Source organism: Glycine soja, chromosome 8 (genome assembly GCF_004193775.1).
Source record: "Glycine soja cultivar W05 chromosome 8, ASM419377v2, whole genome shotgun sequence".
Taxonomy (NCBI): domain Eukaryota; kingdom Viridiplantae; phylum Streptophyta; class Magnoliopsida; order Fabales; family Fabaceae; genus Glycine; species Glycine soja.
In genome coordinates this window covers 8,483,607-8,502,418 of record NC_041009.1, presented here as the reverse complement: position 1 = coordinate 8,502,418, position 18,812 = coordinate 8,483,607, and the positions used below count along the sequence as shown (strand labels likewise).

Here is an 18,812-nt window from a genome sequence, read left to right as displayed (position 1 = left end):
AGTAATCAAATTTAAAATACAATAAAAGTTATGAATACATTATACATGTAAATTTATTATCAAAATTTCTATAAATTTATTATACCCGAGTTGATGGGTTTTTAAAAATTATTTACATGATTGAAATACCTTTGACATCTCATGTATTAAAAATTTTGTTTAAACTTGATGTTATTTTCATTTCAATAATTATTTTAATATATATATATATATATATATATAAATCGTTGAAATAATATCATATTATTAGTTAATTGATAATTAAAATTATAGAATAAAAATTTTGATACATCAAAGACTTTAAAAAACAAAAATAAAAATCAGGTGTATATATCATGAATCCAAAAATTATTTAAGCCATATATTATTTATTCAATATTTTCCCACTTATAAAAAAAAAATTATAACAAGTAAAGCATGTTCCTTATATATCAGAGCCTGTCCCTGACTGATTCTTGATTCTCCTCATCAGAGCCAAAGCCCAACTCTCCAATACAACAACGAACAGGTACACTACGCCTTCTCCCATTTTTATTTTTTTCCTCTCTTTTCCCAATCTACCCTCCATCTTCCGTCAACCCCCCTAACAATCATTTCAACGCCTTTTCTCTCTAATCTTGCAAATCTTGGAAATTATTATTATTGAATTGGGTCCTTCCCGCACTAATTTATCGAAAATCTCCCTTCCCAGAAATTAGGTTTTAGTATTTCTTTCTTTCTTTATTTATCAGCGATTCGTGGCAATTTTTCGAAGGTAGGGTTTGATGGGTGATCGCGGTTCGGGCGCTGCGAAGCCGATTTGGATGAAGCAGGCGGAGGAGGCGAAGCTGAAGAGCGAGGCGGAGAAGGACGCGGCGGCGAAGGCGGCGTTCGAGGCCACCTTCAAGGCTTTGGAGAACAAACATGACAAGGGAGGAGGAGGAGGAGGAGGAGGGAGCGTTGCTGAATCCGACAGCGACTCCGAGGAGGAGGAGTACGAGGACCTGGCCCACAAGCCCATTGGCCCCGTGGACCCCTCCAAGTGCACCGCCGCCGGGACCGGGATCGCCGGCGGAACCGCGTGCGCTCCGTCCTCCTTTGTGGTGGTGGCCAAGGACGCCGATGAGAGGAAGGTTTCCGGTGGTGGCGCGCAAATCAAGGTTAGGGTGACGCCCGGGTTGGGTGTTGGAGGGACTGAGCAAGAAGGGATGGTGAAGGATATGGGGGATGGAACTTATACTGTGACTTATGTGGTGCCAAAGAGAGGGAATTATATGGTTAGTGTTGAGTGTAATGGGAGGCCTATCATGGGGAGTCCCTTTCCTGTGTTTTTCAGTGCAGCAGGTACTACATCATGACCAAACCCTATGCTTTACAGTTTTTGCTTGAATGTAATATATGTATTGCCTCAATGTGGTTTTGAGTTGTTCTTGGTTTGGTTAGTTAGCAGTTTCACTTTGTTGCCTTTTATATGTGTAATAATAAGCTGGTTTTACTAGGATGTAATTATGGGTAGTAATAAAACAAACAATAACGAAAGCCTTATCTCACCAGGTGAGGTTGGCTACATGGATCAAGGACACCCTGGTTACCTGTTGTGACGGATCTGTGTTTAGTATATCTAATATCAACGAGTGTTGTGTTGGCTGCCGAAGGTTTAACACGACCCTCTTCCATTACATTGGCTTGAGATTGGCTATGCATAGGCGGAGTTGTGGTGGGTAGTGACAAAAAAATAAAAAGAGAGAGAAATATTGAAGTTGAATGGATTCAATGGAAAAATCCCTCAATTTGTTGCTGAGATTCTCTTTTCACTGTTGAATTTGTGATATGCTGTGTACAATGCTGCATTTTTTTCCTTACACAGAAATTGTTGATAACCTTGTTGCTGTGTATATGCATGTCTTTTGGTTTGTAATGATCTTTGTGGAGGTCAACTTTCAATGCTTTGATTTGTTTTGTAGGTAATAGTACTGGAGGGCTGTTGGGTTTAGCTCCTGCATCTTCATTTCCAAATCTTGTTAATCAAACTATGCCCAACATGCCGAATTACTCTGGGTCAGTTTCAGGGGCATTCCCTGGATTGTTGGGAATGATTCCAGGGGTTGTTGCTGGAGCTTCTGGCGGTGCTATTTTGCCTGGAATTGGGGCCTCACTTGGGGAAGTTTGTCGTGATTACCTTAATGGGCGTTGTGCGAAAGTTGATTGTAAGTTGAATCACCCACCTCATAATTTGTTAATGACTGCCTTGGCTGCAACAACCTCAATGGGAACACTTAGCCAAGCTCCTATGGCACCTTCTGCTGCTGCAATGGCTGCAGCTCAGGCAATAGTTGCTGCTCAAGCCCTTCAAGCACATGCAGCTCAGGTGCAAGCTCAGTCTGCAAAAGATTCCACTGGTATGCTGTTATGTTAATTTTGTTTTTGTTTTAGTGGTACATTTTTTATTTCACAATTCTAATATGATGAAAGCTCTCTCTCCTTAATTTTGCACTATGTTTGATTGTGATATTCTTTTTTGTTGCTGTGTTGTACTGTTTCCTGGTTTTTTCTTCTAATTGTATTTGCTACCACAATAGGTTCACCTGAAAAGGCTAGTAAGGATGATGCATTGAAGAAAACCCTTCAAGTTAGCAATCTTAGCCCTCTTCTCACTGTGGAACAGCTAAAACAACTCTTTGGATTCTGTGGCACTGTTGTTGAATGTACAATCACTGATTCAAAGCATTTTGCTTATATAGAATACTCAAAGCCTGAAGAGGCAACTGCTGCTCTGGCATTAAACAACATAGATGTTGGGGGGCGCCCTTTAAATGTTGAAATGGCAAAATCACTTCCACCGAAACCATCTGTTGCGAATTCTTCACTTGCTTCATCATCTCTTCCTCTGATGATGCAGCAAGCTGTTGCGATGCAACAGATGCAATTCCAGCAAGCACTGCTTATGCAACAATCTATGACTGCACAGCAGGCTGCTAACCGGGCTGCAACCATGAAATCTGCCACGGAGTTAGCAGCAGCCCGAGCTGCAGAAATAAGTAAGAAATTGAATCCTGATGGAGTTGGAACTGAAGAGAAAGAGACAAAGCAGAAGTCCAGGTTTGATTACTGTTGTTAATTGTTTAGAGGATAATATATACTTTTTGTCCTGATTTTATTTCAAATTTTATTGCTTCAAGCACTTTGATTTTTGCTCTGGGCAGTTCTAGTATGTCCTAAATAGGAAGTAGGAGGCATGAACTCATAATGTTTGAATTAATGGTGCAAAAAATAGAGAGAAAACTGTCAAGTGTTTCTGTATTTCTTATTATGTTTGGGGTAATGGAAGATACAGTACTTTTACGTCGTTACAGAACAGTTGTAATTAGTTGAAACTAGCAGCAGATGTCACACTTAACCAACTATCCTAACTGGAACCAACCAGCTGGTCCTGACAGACCTAACAGCTGGCAGTCATCTGAACAATCTAAGATATAAAGTTTGGCCCCCGTGGAGGCCCACTTCTTGCGATGATTTTTTTAAAAAAATTTGTACCCGTTGTTATCATATTCTGCTCTTCTTTACAAAGTTCTCTGTCTAAACTAAAATTTAATTTCCTTTGGCAGATCGCCCTCTCCTCCTCATGGAAGATCTCGATCAAAGTCAAGATCTCCTATCAATTACCGGAGAAGGAGGAGGTCTCGCTCTTATTCACCTGCTCGTCATTCTAAGGATCACCGCTCTAGGTCACCCTTGAGGTCCCATCATTACTCAAGCTATGACAGGGAAAGGCGGTCCTTTAGAGATATTAGGGAACATAGTGATAGATACAGAAGACGAGATTTAGATAGATCACTTGATCATCATTCATCTGCTTCAAGAAGGAATAGAAGTAGGAGTGTAAGCCCTTATACAAGGAAATCATCTGTTTCTCCAAAACGTCATAGAGAAACTTCACCTCATAGAGGAAGGAAACAATCACGTGCTGATTCTGGCTCTCCAAGTCGTCGCAGGGGAAGTAGGTCTTCTCCAAAGATTGATGAAAAAAAACTAAGAAACAGAAGGCGCTCAAGGTCAAGATCATCAGATGATAGGCTTCACTCTATCAAAAATGAAGAAATCTCGCATGGAAAGTCTAAACACAGAGAGAGAAGGCGATCCAGGTCATTATCTGTGGATGAGAAGCCTCACAGAAGGAGCCGATCATCCCCAAGAAAAGTGGATGAAAGTAGATCCAGGCACAAAAAACGGTTGAGGTCAAAATCTGTGGATGATAGGCATGGTTCTCCTGAGAGATTGGATGAAAACAGAACTAGAAGATCAAGGCATAGTGATAAAAGGCACTCCAGATCAAGATCTACAGAAACTAGGGATCAAACTGATGTCAGAGAGGATGAACGTAAAAATCAAAAGTCAAAACATCGTGATACTAAAAGGAGCAGGTCAAAATCTGTTGAAGGGAAGCATCGTTTTAAAGATAAATCAGGTGAAAATAGAGATAAGAAATCAAAACGCCGTGATAGAAAGCGTTCAAGGTCAATATCATTAGAAGATAAGCATGACAAAGGAGACACTTCACCTCATATAAATTTTGATGAGAGAAACTTTGAACCGACAAAGTCCCCTGAAGGCAAGAATCACTCCAGTGATAAATATGGAAGTAGAGGTGAAAAATCAGAGCATCAAAAGAAAACCCCATCTAAATCAAAATCAGAACAATTTGATGGGAGTGGGCCCTTACGAGGAAATTACAAGGAGTATGATTCAAAAGGAAAATCACCATCTGATTCTGGATCTGCTGAAGTTAAGCATCATTTGAGTGATGGAGAAAATGCTACCAGTGAAGAAAATTCTAAACTCTTTGGAGATGTGTTTCAGGAACCAATTAGAACTGCAAAGGACTCAACAATCCTGAATGATAACGGGACACTGACTTCAGTGAATGGTAACTACAAGTCAGAAGAGTCAAGTGAAAATGCAGGAGCTGATGATAACCCAGGTATGGGAAGTCCTGTTGTCAAACATTGTCGTTAATTATGTTTAGTTAGATGTTACAAATCTGAGAATCCTCTTTGCTGCAGGATGGATATCAGTGGAAAAAGTGGGAAGTGGAAAGTATTAAGCAAACTTGGCTTGGTAATGACTAACTTGAATATAGAAAAAAAGAGTATGCACTTGTATTGTATGATTATTAATGCTTGGTTACTTTCTTTGCTTACAGGAGTGGTGGTTCTAAATGATATCAAAGAATATAGCTGAGTATAGATTTGTTATTCAATCTTGAATCAGAAGGGTGTCACTCAAGGCTACTATCATTTCTTGTCACTATAGTGTAGATTTATTTCAAGAGCGTTGCACAGATTGTGGTTTTCTGTGGTTGAAGATTTCTGCACCTGTCAATGATTAAGGGATAAAGAGCGTATTCTAATTCAGGATTCTCGTTTAGGTTTCCTGACAAGTTCTTTCCAAGGAATATACTGTTTCTTCTTAGGAGGACCACAATTCTCAGAGGATGATGCCTCCACTATTTGATTGGTCTCCAGAATATTCTGTTGCCTTATGAACATTTTCCATTGTTTATTTCTTTTGCAGGTCGGATTGGTAAAGATCTGGTGTAGAATCCCACAGCTGTTGGTGTGGTTTAAGGTTTCAAGAAGTGTCATGCTTTTGTCATGATCAACCGTGCAGTGCTTATATCATGCTTCTTTTACTGCTTGATTGATGTATGTTGGAATGTTATTTTAAGTATACTATTCTTTTTATTGAAGGTAATTTTTACTATGTTTGGGTCTTGATATTTATTTTTAAAATTTGGTGGTGTCTGAATATTATTGGTTTCTAGTTCTTCAAAAATGATAGTTCGGAGGGAGAAACCCTTTTAGCCAGTGTTCGATTATATGCATCTAAAACTTATTGGACTAAAGATAGCAATAATGTTAAATTTAACTTTCAGTGGCTATTTAAGTTTATCTCCTCCTCAGTCTTTCATATCTAGATTCTATAGTTGATGTGGCCAATTTTGTTGTATAATCTTGTTTAGTTGCAAGCATCATTATTTGATGTGGCCAACGATAGGCTCCATTGTGTTTACTCATGTTTTGTGGTATGGTGGGTATGTTAAATCCAAAACAAATGCAGGTTATTCTCATTGAAATCTGTTGGAGCTTTGAGATACAGTTATGCTGGGTTGATTTTCTCTTGTGTAATTGAAGGTATGAAGTCAGATTCTGATGCTCTATGGTTTAGAGCTTATTTGTTTTTCTTCTAGTAAGTTTTGAGAGCAATATGGGAGGCTGCTTAGCTTTGTATTATGTACGAATGCATTTGCTCTAAGTACTGTTTTCCAATATTTTTACCATCATCTGGTGTCTTATATTGTCGTGCACTTTTCCCCCCCATTTTTCCTTTTGTTTTTTTTCCTTTTTCTTTTTTCTTTTCCCCCCCAAGAAATTGTCATGGTTAGGTAAAGCTTCTATATAAAGGTCAACTGAACCTGGATGTTGCTGCTATGAGTTTCATCATGTTGCGTTTGAGCAATTGGCTGAGTTACAGTTTTTACTTAAGTAAATGCTGAAACGCAAATGATTTCAACAGGTAATTCTCTGTAAACCTATCGGGTGGTTCTTCCATTTGTGTAGGATCTTCAATTTAATTTTGTCAGTCTTGTTCATGCTTTACTTAGTTCTGTATGTTGTCCTGTTCACATTGATGTTTTTGCATTCTTTATAAATATTTGCATATTGAGTAGTTTTCAGTGTCATCTTAATGGTTGAGTTGAGTTTTTGTTGTGTTGATCTGATACGGTGTCACAACTTAAATCGTGGGTTTGAAAAATGAGCTTGTTGCTGAGAGGTGCTAAAGAAATTCTGGTTTTTTTTTCCGCTGTTGATGGGTCACAACTAAGTTTATCCCCTTGTTTTGTGCTCTTTTTTTCCGTCCCCAGCCCTGTTTTCTCTTTGCCCCTTCTCCTCCCATTGCTTCTTTATTTTTTGGTTAGGTTAAGCATTGGATATGATGATCTTATGAGCAGCTGCAAATTCTCTTCACCAGATGATTGTGTGAAGTTTGTTTTTGGAAGTTCTGTTGGTGTTTTAGTTTCCTTTTCTTCTTATCTCTTCACCACCTGATCTAGTCACCTGATGTTATTATGCCTTCTCCAGTTGGCGCTTAGGCTTTTACCATAAAGTGTTTGTTCATAGTTCGGCACGGCTTAATAAAAGAAATGGGTAGTACTATTCTAGGTTATTGTTGAGCTCTTAACATGTTGATGCGTGCCCTTCAACATATACAAATAACTAGTGGCTAATTGAGCGTTTGATGGTTTAGGCCCTTGGGGAATTTTTTTATCGAATTGGTCCTCTTTTTTCCTCGAAAATTATCCTATTTTAAGTTGTACGACCGACCTACTTAGTTGTAGGTAATCATCATCAAAAGTGAAATCACTTTGTTCGATGTATTTCTTGCTGCACAAAACCAAGGTTTTAAAATTGGTGAAAATAATATTTTGAAGTGGAAGTTTATTAAAAGTGTGTCAAATCTAATATATTCCAACTCTTAAATTGAAATTTGTTTTTCTTTTTTCGACATTCTATGATTTTTTTTTATTAGGGCACTTGTGTGCATTCCTATCTGATCTGGTCACGACTTAGAACTAAGAAATTTAAGCCGTGGGATACACATACTAGAGAAGTGATAGGTCTACACTTTAATCTTTATCAGTTATCACACTTTATAATACATAATTTCTTATTGGTTGAAATTTTTGGAAATGATAATTTTAGAGTCTTACATCGATTAATGATCTTTTCTTAATTAAAGATAGTGTTTGAAAAAAGTGTCTCAGTACTTCTTTCATAAATACACTTAATTTTTACATTTATCAAGTTCTTGCGATGATTGTTAACATCAATACAATTACAGGTGTTAATACTCCTTTCATTTCAAAATATTGATCGTTCTAGATTTTTTTTAACTGGAGTTGTTCTAGATATTTTTATCCAAACTAAGAAAATATAATAAATAGATAAAAGAAAACAGTAATTTGATAAAATCAATTTTATTATTATTTTACAAGCAAAAAAATAAGTAATGTTATGTTAAAAAATTAAAACAATAATTATTTTGAAACTTATTTTTGTTTTACACGATAATTAATGAAGAGAATTATATATATATATAAACGTCATCATTGGATAGAAACGATGTCCTTATCAAACTTAACCTACTATACCAGCCAAGTATGAAAAACAAACAATCTTGGTCCCGTTTTGTCGTCAAGTTTATTGGTGTGCTAATCTAAGTAAGCTTTTGTATTATTATTTTTCAGTGGCAGCCTTTCTAAGTAATGGAAACAATTGATGACATGCATATGTTTAAGACGAATGTCTGTAAAAATTTGTGTTTGGTGTTTTTATTTTAAAATCATTTTAGTAATAAAGTTCAGTGTAAAAATTGTTATTCGATGTGAAAGTTACTTAAAATTGGTTTAACTTGATCATTTTTTATATAAAATTAACTCCTTAACATAATACTATCGAGCATGTAAATATTTATCTAAAATTGTGTTAACTAGTATGTCGATGTGGTATTGGATAATCTAGTATGAATTCAAAGATGAAACATATGAGTATAACAAAAAAAAAGATGAAACTTATGAAGTTAAGTTGCACATGAGAAGCAACACTATAATTTATCAATTTTTATTTGCAAATTGTTAAATAGAGTTTCTTAATCAAGTAATTTTGTCATTTCACTCAATGATAATTTAATCACTACTTTGTAACATAGTTGATCTCAAATTGAATTTAAAAGTTTTTAATTTTGAGAATTTTCTTTTGACTATGACAATTAATTGCAAGTATTTATAATATTATTTTATAAACATTAAATTCATTTAAATTAAATACTTTCTATATAACTTAATAGTTTTAATCAGTATTTTTTTGTTAGTATTTCTTTTATATTCAATTTAGATTAATCTCATATTACGCTCTCTAAACTAATTTTGTTTTAAGAGTAATACAATATTTTCTCAAAATTAATTTTCTATTAAAAATCTCAATCATTGGACTTCAAATAAAAAAAAATCAAATTTATTTCATATTAATAAGTTATGAATAATAAAAAATAAATTAACTTGATATGTATACAAAAGAATCAAAATTTAAAACAATTACAGAATTTTTTATAAGAACTATCAAAATCCTCTCTCTATATAGATTATAATAACGATCGTATTCGATAACATTTTAGGATCTTTTTTCAATGAGAACCATTTTTACTGTTTTTCTTATCAATGAGAGCCATTTTAGGATTTTTATTTATTAACCTGTTGTCTCTTTCAATCTATATTTTGTATTTTTATTTTTAAATTATTTTAATATTTTCTTATTCTACAATATTGAATTTTTCATTATAAATTGTATATTTGGAAATATTTATTTATTGTAAAATTTAGATACATGAAATAGATATTTATCATTTGTCTTGCATAAGCTAAAATACTAGAATGTGTGATTTTATCATCCAAATACTTTTTATGCATCATTACTATTTTATGAAATTTAATTTCTATATCCATTTTAAAGTTATTATTTTTAATTCAAAAGTAAATATAAATTAATTTTTTTCTTTGCCTTCTTAAATAAATATTAACCAACAAGTCTTGGTCTAAATAATATTATACTTAGTCCTCTCAAATGATCTGCAACTAAATCTATCAATATACAGATTTTAAAATTACATAATGTTTTTATAACTACCATAATAAAATTATATAATCTTACTAACAAATTAACTACAAACAATATACTCAAAAGGCGGCGGCTTTATTAGTTTACTTTAGCACTACGTTCAAAGTAAATGTGCAAATTAACAATCAAACTGTTCGCAATCAGTGAGGACATAAGAATTCGATAAAGAGATTATCCAAATTATTTGTTTGTAACACTAACGTCAAGAAGTATGAACACAACACAAGAATACAAACAATATATTGTTATAAGTTAACGTTGCTGAATCGCTGACTTGAAAATGTCCGACAGAGAGGATAAACCAAAAGATAGAGATATATAGCAAACTATAGTATATTTTAATAAAAAGATAAATATTTTTAAAGATTTCGAAGTCTCAAATTGAAATTCCATATATTCGGAAGCACCCTACAAGGCACAAAAAAACGTTTATCAAGTAGTTGATTTTTTTAGTCTCTCAAATTACTAATTTTTTTTAGTCTTTAAATAAAAATTTATATTCTCAATTTTGAAAAATATTATTTTTAGTCTTTCTCTTCAAATAAAATTTTTCATTTTTTTAGTCTTTAAATTCTAACATAAGGACTAAAAAAATATTGTTAATGTATAAACTATTGTATTGTAATTTTTGTAAGATTTTTTTTACAATCTTTTTATAAAAAAAATATTGTAAAAAAATATTACAAAAGGTATAATACAAAAATAAAATTTGAATGATAAAACTATTCAAATGAAAGAAATAAACAACTATTTTTTTCCTTTTCTCATGTAAATAAATAAATAAATAAGATTTGTTAATGAGATTTTTAAGTAAACTGGATGTTAGAGATTCAATTACTTTTTTTTCATGTTATGATTGATTATTATAGATATCTAACTTAGTGCTTTGTTTTTCAACTCATAATAATAATGGTGATTTTTTTTTTAAGAAAATGATGAAGGTGTTTTATTGATATGTTCTTTATTGTTTGTCAGGATGCAATTTGGGTTGTTTTAATTTTTAAACCGTGTAGCAGCATGCTACTGAATAGTGATGTAGATTTTAGAAGTATATTAACCATAAGGATCATCATAATTATAAAAAATACAAGTTAACTTAAACATGTTAATAAAGTGGATCAAATGGTACTTGTCAACAGTTTTCTTTTTTAAAAAAATAGCAGGTATTTGTCAACAGTAAGAAGTATATAGTCTACATGTCAAAAAGAGTTTACATATAAAGGATTAGGTATAACAACTTTTAAGAATAATAAAAGATGTAACTTATAGAAATGGTTTTTCTATAACTATTAAAAACAACTTTTCAAATAGTTATAAAAAAGTGGACTTAATTATTATTATTTTAAGGAGAACTCTTTTTTTTTACCAATTTAAGGAGGACTTAACTGATGTTAATAATGTGGGCAAATGGTATTTGTCAACTGTTTGAAATATAATCTACATGTCAAAATAAAACTACCCGTTACTTATCTAAATGGTTTCTTTCCCTCTTACATAGAAATTAGTTTGGTTATTAAGGAAAAAAAAAAAGAAAAAATTGTGAATTTAAAACTTTCACTAATACAAACTAACAACTAACACTTGTTGATAAAAAAAAAAAAAAAAAACTAATCTTACCTTGAGCCCGAGATAGAAAAAAGGTACAATCTTATTTGAATGTTGTTAATCTAAAAAATGGAGATAATATAGGAGGAAAATAATACCGATGTATTGTACAGTTGATTGCACCTCAATCTATTTGTGATTTTTTTAAGTAACTTTTATATCTATATTTTTATTTATATCTGATATTAAAATTCTTCTATTACAGTTATTAAGTGATAATTTCTTTAAATTTTATTTATTTTTTATATTTTTAATTATATTGAAGTCGTGAAAAGAATTCTTGCGAATACTTAACAAATTCTGATTAAAAAAATAAATCTTAACAAGTAAAAAATGAAAGTAAGGATACATAAGGTATGACTTATTTTAATTAGAGAAGTGTTACAAAATATTTTAAATAGATATATAATTTAGTGTCTTTTTTTCATGTCAAGGGATGATATTATATTTTTCAGAAATTAGATTCTCAGAAATATTATAACTCAAAATCTTATTTCTAAGCATATTTAAAAACATATTGATATTATTGAAAGGATTTTAAAATTTAAATAGAAATAAAAAAAATGGTTACATGTGTGTTTAAAACAATTTTTCGAGTATCCCCATAAAAGATATCACCCCTTTCCAAGGAAATGAAAACGTAGGGAAATTATGGAGACATTTGTTTTATAGAATAAATTATATTCCTGAAAATGATATTTTTTAAGAATGTTATCCCCATAAAAAAATTTTTGATAAATACTTATCATTCTTTGTAATATTTTAAAATTTATTTTCATTCAAAAATGAAAATATTAATAAAAAAAAGGTAAAATAAGATGATCGAACTGAAAGTTATGTCAAAAAAAACTTCTATTTCATGGGAATATAGGATTTCAACACCTTCACATATAAATAGAAAAAGGAGAAATATATAAAATACATACTTTTGAAAATAATTCACGCCTAATTTTGTTTTATAATTTATATCAAACATGAAAATGTTACATTTTTAAATTCACATATAAGGAACCGATTTTATATGATTTGAAACAAACATGTTTATAGTATAAATAGAAGTTATAACTTTCTCAAAAATAATTTTCAAAACTTATAACAAAGACGAGAATTGACATTTTGATATTTACATTATGAGAAATCAACTCGAAACGGTGAAGGTTTTTAATTATTATGTTCAATTTGGGCGGTTTTAAAGCGTGTGCAATATGTTAGTGAATAGTTATGTAAATTTGAGAAATATATTTAAGTACAAGGTTCAATAACTCCTAAAAAGAAGGATAAGATTCCATAAAAACTATTAAAAACAAAGTGAGCTTAAACATGTTAATAAAGTGGGCCAGATGGTATTTGTCAACTGTTTGAAGTGTAGTCTACATGTAGAATTGGTTTTTAAGAATAATAAAAGATGTTACTTGTAGAACTGGTTTTTTTTCTATAATTATTAAAAACAACAAATTTTAATCACTATTAAAACAAACAAGTGGGCTTAAACATGTTAATAAAGTGGGCAATGGTATTTGTCAATTGTTTGAAGCAGAGACTACATGTCTAAATAAAATTACACGTAGAAGTTAGGTAAGATAACTTTTAAGAACAATAAAAGATGTTACTTACATAAATGTTTTGCCCCCTACGTATAGCTTTCACAAAAGCTAATCTTACTCGAGGTAGAGCAAGACAGTCTTGGAATGTTTTAAATCTAAAACAATATAGGGGCAAATATAATATAGAAGAAAAAAAGAAATACTACTAATGTAGTGTTGTATTTATCTGTATTTTTTATTTATATCTAATATTAAAAGTCCTCTATTACAATTACTACATGATATTTTATTTATTTTTTCTATAAAAAATTATCGGAAATGTAACATGGTTAAAAAAATTGTATTGAAATTAATAGATGGTGTCAATGAAAAATTTTCAAAATATTAAATTTGGCATGTGAAACCTAAATAAACAAATATATGTATTAAAAATAAAATAAAATATTTCGTAAAAATTTAAATCTGGATTATAGTTTATCAAATAGATGATTATGTAAGTTTTCCGACCCCCACTCTAAAGTTATCTTCCCAGGCATATCCTGATAGGGGAACTTTTAAAGTTCAAACCTCCCCAAGGAGGACAATTATCGAAAGAGTTTATTAATTGCAATAGTGGGCGAATGATTAATTATAATAATGCATTTAAGAATCCTCTAATCCGTAAAAATTGAATACTAGGATTTATAAAAAATTTAACATATTTTATTCAACCAACTCAGTAGACCCCGGAGTAAAACCAATGCATTTACGAATAGGACAACACTTATATGCAATATTTTTTTTTTTATGTATTTTTGGTATTAATATTTATTTGGAATTGAAATTTCACCTTAATAATTTATATAAAACAGATTTGTATGAAAGAGTCGACATAAGTTATCAAAGAAAATTTTCAAATTTAAATAAAAAATACAAAAAATCAAATTGAAGCACCACATCTAAGTAAGTTTTATCCTTACGAATACTATAAAACATGCATATTTTAAAATAAAATAGAATACTTCATTTAAAAAATTAAAAAAGCTGATACTTTTATTTTTTATTTGAAATTAAGGTTTATACTTTTATTTAAAATATGATTATATATATATATATATATATATATATATATAACAAGTATTAAAATGTAAGCATCTCTATAAGTGAGAATTTAAATCTTGATTTGCTACACTGACTTTTCCTTTACCTAAAACATTTTTTCTGTTTTATTTTTTAGTTTTCAAAAGACTTAAATACATGTTTGGTTTGTACAATTTAATACTTTTTTATTTTGTTCATGTAAATTTTTTTGTTTTGTTTTAATTCTTACAAAATATCTGTTTGTTTTATTTATTTTTTTCCTTAAAGTGTGTTAAATAACACAATGACAAATATATTATCTAAAACAATTTAAAGATAAAAAATAAAATAAATACATTTTACAATGACTAAAATAATTTTTTTTCATAAACAAAAATAAAAAAAATATACTAAATTATATGAACTAAAAATGTATTTAACCTTTTTTAAAATGTATAATTCATGTATAAATTATGCACTTTTTATTTTGTTGATGCACGAATAAATTATGCACTTAAAACAATATTTGGTACTTATATTTTTATTGATGATGATACACACTGACTTATGAACTATGTTATTAACTATTTAGCAAATCTCTTATTGGGATTCAGAGCTTGCTTGGTTTTAGGTTTGAAACCATCAAATTTGAGTTTAGAGTTAGTCAAATTTAATTATGATTTTGATCAATATATTTGACACTTTCCGGTTAATGTGATCTAATGGAATAAACTTAAGACTGGGTTGATGTTATTTTAAGTATTTTTGTATTAAATAAAAAATATATATTAAATTTTAATCCTAATTTGTTTTTATAATGAAAGCATTCAAACATATATCATATCACTTTAAAACTAATTTTACAGAATCAATTTTAATACTCATTCAAATAGATACTCAGTTTCTTCACTACACTGAGTTCCTTCACTTTAAAGAAATGCATATTTAGCCACCTTATTGTATTTTCTTAGAGGAGCAAACTTATTGTATTATAAATCAATGATAGTTGCATTTTTATATAAAAGAACAACTAAATCCCCCTTTAACCAACAACTACAGATTTTGAGAAATGTATTGATATTTAATATTAAGATTGTCCCTATATAACAAACTAATTATCATAAATTCATTCAAACACATGCTAAAATAAAAGTTTAAATACTTTTTAGTCCTTAATTTAGCTTTTTTGTTTTTGTTTTTGTTTTCGTTCTTATAAACATTTTTTGTTTTGTTTTAATCTTTTTAATTTTTTTTTATTTTATTTTTCATCCTCAAAATGATTTAGATAACAAAGAAAAAAATATTAAATTACAAGAAACAAAAAAATATATAAACCTAAAATAAATATAAGAGTAAAAGATATTTATTTATTTAGCTAAATTGATCTAAACACGCAGAATGGTAGTAAAACAATGTTTATGATATTTAGACACTTCACAATTTTATATACTCTATTAACACGTAATTTTCCTCAATCTCGCTCTTTCTGTTATATGATATTTGTATATGTGTTAGATGTTTAAGAATTATTTTTTATAAAAACAACTAAAAATCTATATTTTTTTATTCAGTTTTTATTAGCGTGAGAATTCGAATTCACCATCTCTTTTCACTTGTTTCTTAAGTTTGTTTGGATAATTTTTTTAAAAAATACTTATAAAATAATAAAATAAGAATAAAAAATGAGATAATTTTTTCTATAAATTAAAATAAAATTTCTATTAATTAATTTGTAAAAATTCTCTAAAAAAATTAAAAATTAACTAATAAATAACTCATTATGGAGAATTTTATGTAATTTTTTTTCTTTTTATTTTCTTTTCTGATAGGTTCTTTGAGATAAACTTGCCTAGATAGACCCAAAAATGTAGATTTGTAAAACCCACAACCCAATGATACAAAGTCCATGCCTTGGCCTCCCACTCGTTTACTTATGGCTAAAACGACAGCTAATCACGCAAAACTAAATAAATGAAATGAGAACCATATAAAAAGAAAAAGTCATAAAGAGTAATAATAGCAACACACGCAAACCAAATCAAGTAAGAGCGAGAGTGTGATAGAGAGATAATGCGTTCTTATGGCTTAACCGTACCGGGAAGCGACCACCGCTTCTGCGTGCCCACCGTATCTCAGGTGTTCTTTAGGCCCAACAGGCCCATTAACCGAATCGCGTTTCCCAAGGCCACCCTCAAGAACGACGGCTTCGTGGTGGACCTGAGCTTCTACGACCTTCTGGGAATACCGGAATCGGGTTCGGTAACGGAGATCAAGAACGCCTACAAGCAACTCGCCCGAAAGTACCACCCGGACGTGTCGCCTCCGGGTCGGGTCGAGGAGTACACAAAGAGGTTTATTCAGGTGCAGGAGGCCTACGAAACCCTGTCTGATCCTTCCAGAAGAGCTATGTACGACAAGGACATGGCCAAGGGCATTAACTTCGCCTTCAACGCCCGCAGACGCTATAATTACCACGATCAGGTACGCCAACTTAGGGCTTTTCTACTTTAGCGTTTAATGGGATTGGAATTTTTCACAAAATAGTTGTTGGGAATCGCATGATTTAGCCACCGTAGGATGAATTGCATATGGCTTTCAATTGTTCGTAATGTTGTTGTGATTCTATGATTTGTTGTGTGTTTTTTTTTTTTTTTTAATAATCCTCATCAAAGATATTGAAATTAAAATAATATTAAATTGTGAAATGAAAAGCAATCGGGATAGTGCTGCTTTGTCCATCTTGTTTGATTGTTTCGTTGCTTTGTTTTCATTCTTTTGAGACAAGGACTCTTTACAGTCTCTCGCTATGTGCCTGCTATTTGGTTGTTCTGTTGCTTTGTTTTAATTCTTAGATGACAAAGGATTTGCACACTAACACTAACACTAACCCACCCAATCAAATAACATATTACATATTGATAAATTTTTTTTTTCATTTCCTAGTTCAAAATTATTACATCGAGCACTATACATCGCTTATCTGATATATATACCTGGGCTATTTTTCACTCTGTGTCTAAACTTATGATTTGATGAGTTAGAATTCACAATTTCAAAAATTAACTTGGGGATTCAAAATTTGATTTTTGATTTAATCTAATCCGAAATTGTTTTACTACCGATTTGTTTACTGTAACCTATCTCAGTCAGCAAACAAAGAAATTGACTGTAGGAGTGTCATACAACTTTGACCAGGAATGGGAATTGCTTTATCATGCACTTTTGAATTCTGATATTTTGTATTTCGGGTTGCTTTTTATAAGTTAGTAATACGAACTTGATTCGTTCTCTGTTCCATGCCTTTTGTTTTCCAAAAATTACAGTTCTAGCGGTCACCTTGCTTCTGTTGGAATTTCTTTTTCATGATGGTATCGCAGATTCCTCCTGCTGTTTGTGAACTTATATTAATATTTGATGTATCTATTACAAATTTGACTTCTGCTCTGCACCTACCCATAATTGATATTTTTATAATTTATGAGGACTATCCTGGCTTTTGTTCTTTTTCCTTTTTGAATATGTCGACTTGAATCCCAACCTCTCCGTCACAAAATCTGAACAAGTGTGTTGTAGTTGGTTCTTTAGCACATGAAAGTCTGTTGTACAAGTTAAATTTCTTTTCATGATGGTATAACAGATTCTACATACTGTGAGCTTGTATTATTTTATGCAATATCGATTAACTTCTACACTGTATCTATACACCCAATCATTCTATTTTCATAAATTATGTGGGCTTTCGGCAGATACTTCCTTATGACATTTTCCTGGTATGAATAAATTGTTTCTGGATTTCTATTATGTTTTTTGTTCTGTTTCCATTTTTTTTATCTTCTTGAATATGCCAACTTCAATCCCAGCTCACCACCATAAAAACTGAATAAGTGTGTTGTTGCTGTATAGCATGTGTAAATTATAATTGGCTCTTCAGCACATTAAAAGTCTGCAAGCTAACAGTGTCAGAGGATATGAATATTAGTATTATTAACAATAATAATAATAATGATGAAACGTGTCTGCTAATGAGATTGAGTGTGATCTTAATTATTTCTTTGTTCATATACTACTGTTCGGCATTTTTTTTATCGTGGTAATGACTAAGTGGGAATTCATGAATCATGCATTCTAAAGAGATAGGAACTTCTTAATTTATTGTATTTGTTTGTTCAGTTGTCTAATTCACAGTGAGTTGTTCTCATGTAACTTTTTTTTTCCTTCTAATTTTAAATTGAAGAAAAGGGGGTACGGGTGTTTGGCTAGAAGTAGAACACTGATTCTAAGCTGTTAGTTTTGAATCAGGTAGTTGAACAAAAAAGTGAATGGAAAGCTAGGTGGAAATCTCAACTGTCAGAGCTGAAGAGAAAAAGTAACGGCAAGGATGCTGGAGGGAATATGTCATGGGCGGCACGAATGCGCCAACAGAGGGATGAATTGTCAAATGAATCATGACTAGGATTTTCCTTAGTTCTCTCTACGTAACTAGTTGTATATATAGATAATGGGTACATCTTCGTACTCTAGATCACAAATTAAATATAAAATTAATGTTGAGAAAACGTGCCATTGGCCTATTGCTCTACTTAGAGTTTTCAGTGTGCCAACCACATATTTTGCTGAATTAACGCCTGTAGGCCATTTTAGTGTTTTGGTTAGCATTTGCAAAATTGATTTTGAAGTAAAGTGATTTATAGTTAGATCATTAGACGATTTTATTCTAAAAGCAAGTTAATAAAATTTAGTATACTTTTTTTTTTATCAAGGGTCAAATATGATCGAATTTTATTTTTGATAGGCCAAATATGATCGAATTAAACTCCACAAATTATACAATTTGGAAGCCCCTCATGAAATTGTTATATGGTTACTTATTTCGGCTGAGAAGATTTCTGGGGTG

The 18,812-nt window shown here is 31.1% G+C and overlaps 2 protein-coding genes across 9 annotated transcripts; both read left to right on the top strand.

Annotated features, from left to right (window-relative positions):
• Positions 1 to 418: 418 nt before the first annotated feature.
• On the top strand, positions 419 to 7,410 carry LOC114421651. Of its 8 annotated transcripts, XM_028387702.1 has the most exons (9): positions 525 to 1,323; positions 1,944 to 2,378; positions 2,559 to 3,078; positions 3,585 to 4,957; positions 5,040 to 5,094; positions 5,180 to 5,681; positions 6,097 to 6,170; positions 6,406 to 6,552; positions 6,956 to 7,410. In XM_028387702.1, exons 1-5 carry the CDS (start codon positions 765 to 767, stop codon positions 5,078 to 5,080), a joined length of 2,928 nt encoding a protein of 975 aa, XP_028243503.1. In that variant the 5' UTR covers positions 525 to 764; the 3' UTR covers positions 5,081 to 5,094; positions 5,180 to 5,681; positions 6,097 to 6,170; positions 6,406 to 6,552; positions 6,956 to 7,410. The 8 variants fall into 8 exon arrangements, with proteins under 8 accessions (XP_028243498.1, XP_028243501.1, XP_028243499.1 ...); XM_028387697.1 differs by adding an exon at positions 419 to 508 and having other exon boundaries at positions 755 to 1,323; positions 5,180 to 6,170; positions 6,406 to 7,309; XM_028387700.1 differs by adding an exon at positions 420 to 508 and having other exon boundaries at positions 759 to 1,323; positions 5,180 to 6,170; positions 6,406 to 7,309.
• An 8,382-nt stretch (positions 7,411 to 15,792) lies between these two features.
• On the top strand, positions 15,793 to 18,497 carry LOC114421666 (chaperone protein dnaJ 20, chloroplastic-like). The gene is made up of 2 exons (XM_028387719.1): positions 15,793 to 16,399; positions 18,218 to 18,497. Exons 1-2 carry the CDS (start codon positions 15,989 to 15,991, stop codon positions 18,365 to 18,367), a joined length of 561 nt encoding a protein of 186 aa, XP_028243520.1. The 5' UTR covers positions 15,793 to 15,988; the 3' UTR covers positions 18,368 to 18,497.
• Positions 18,498 to 18,812: the final 315 nt, after the last annotated feature.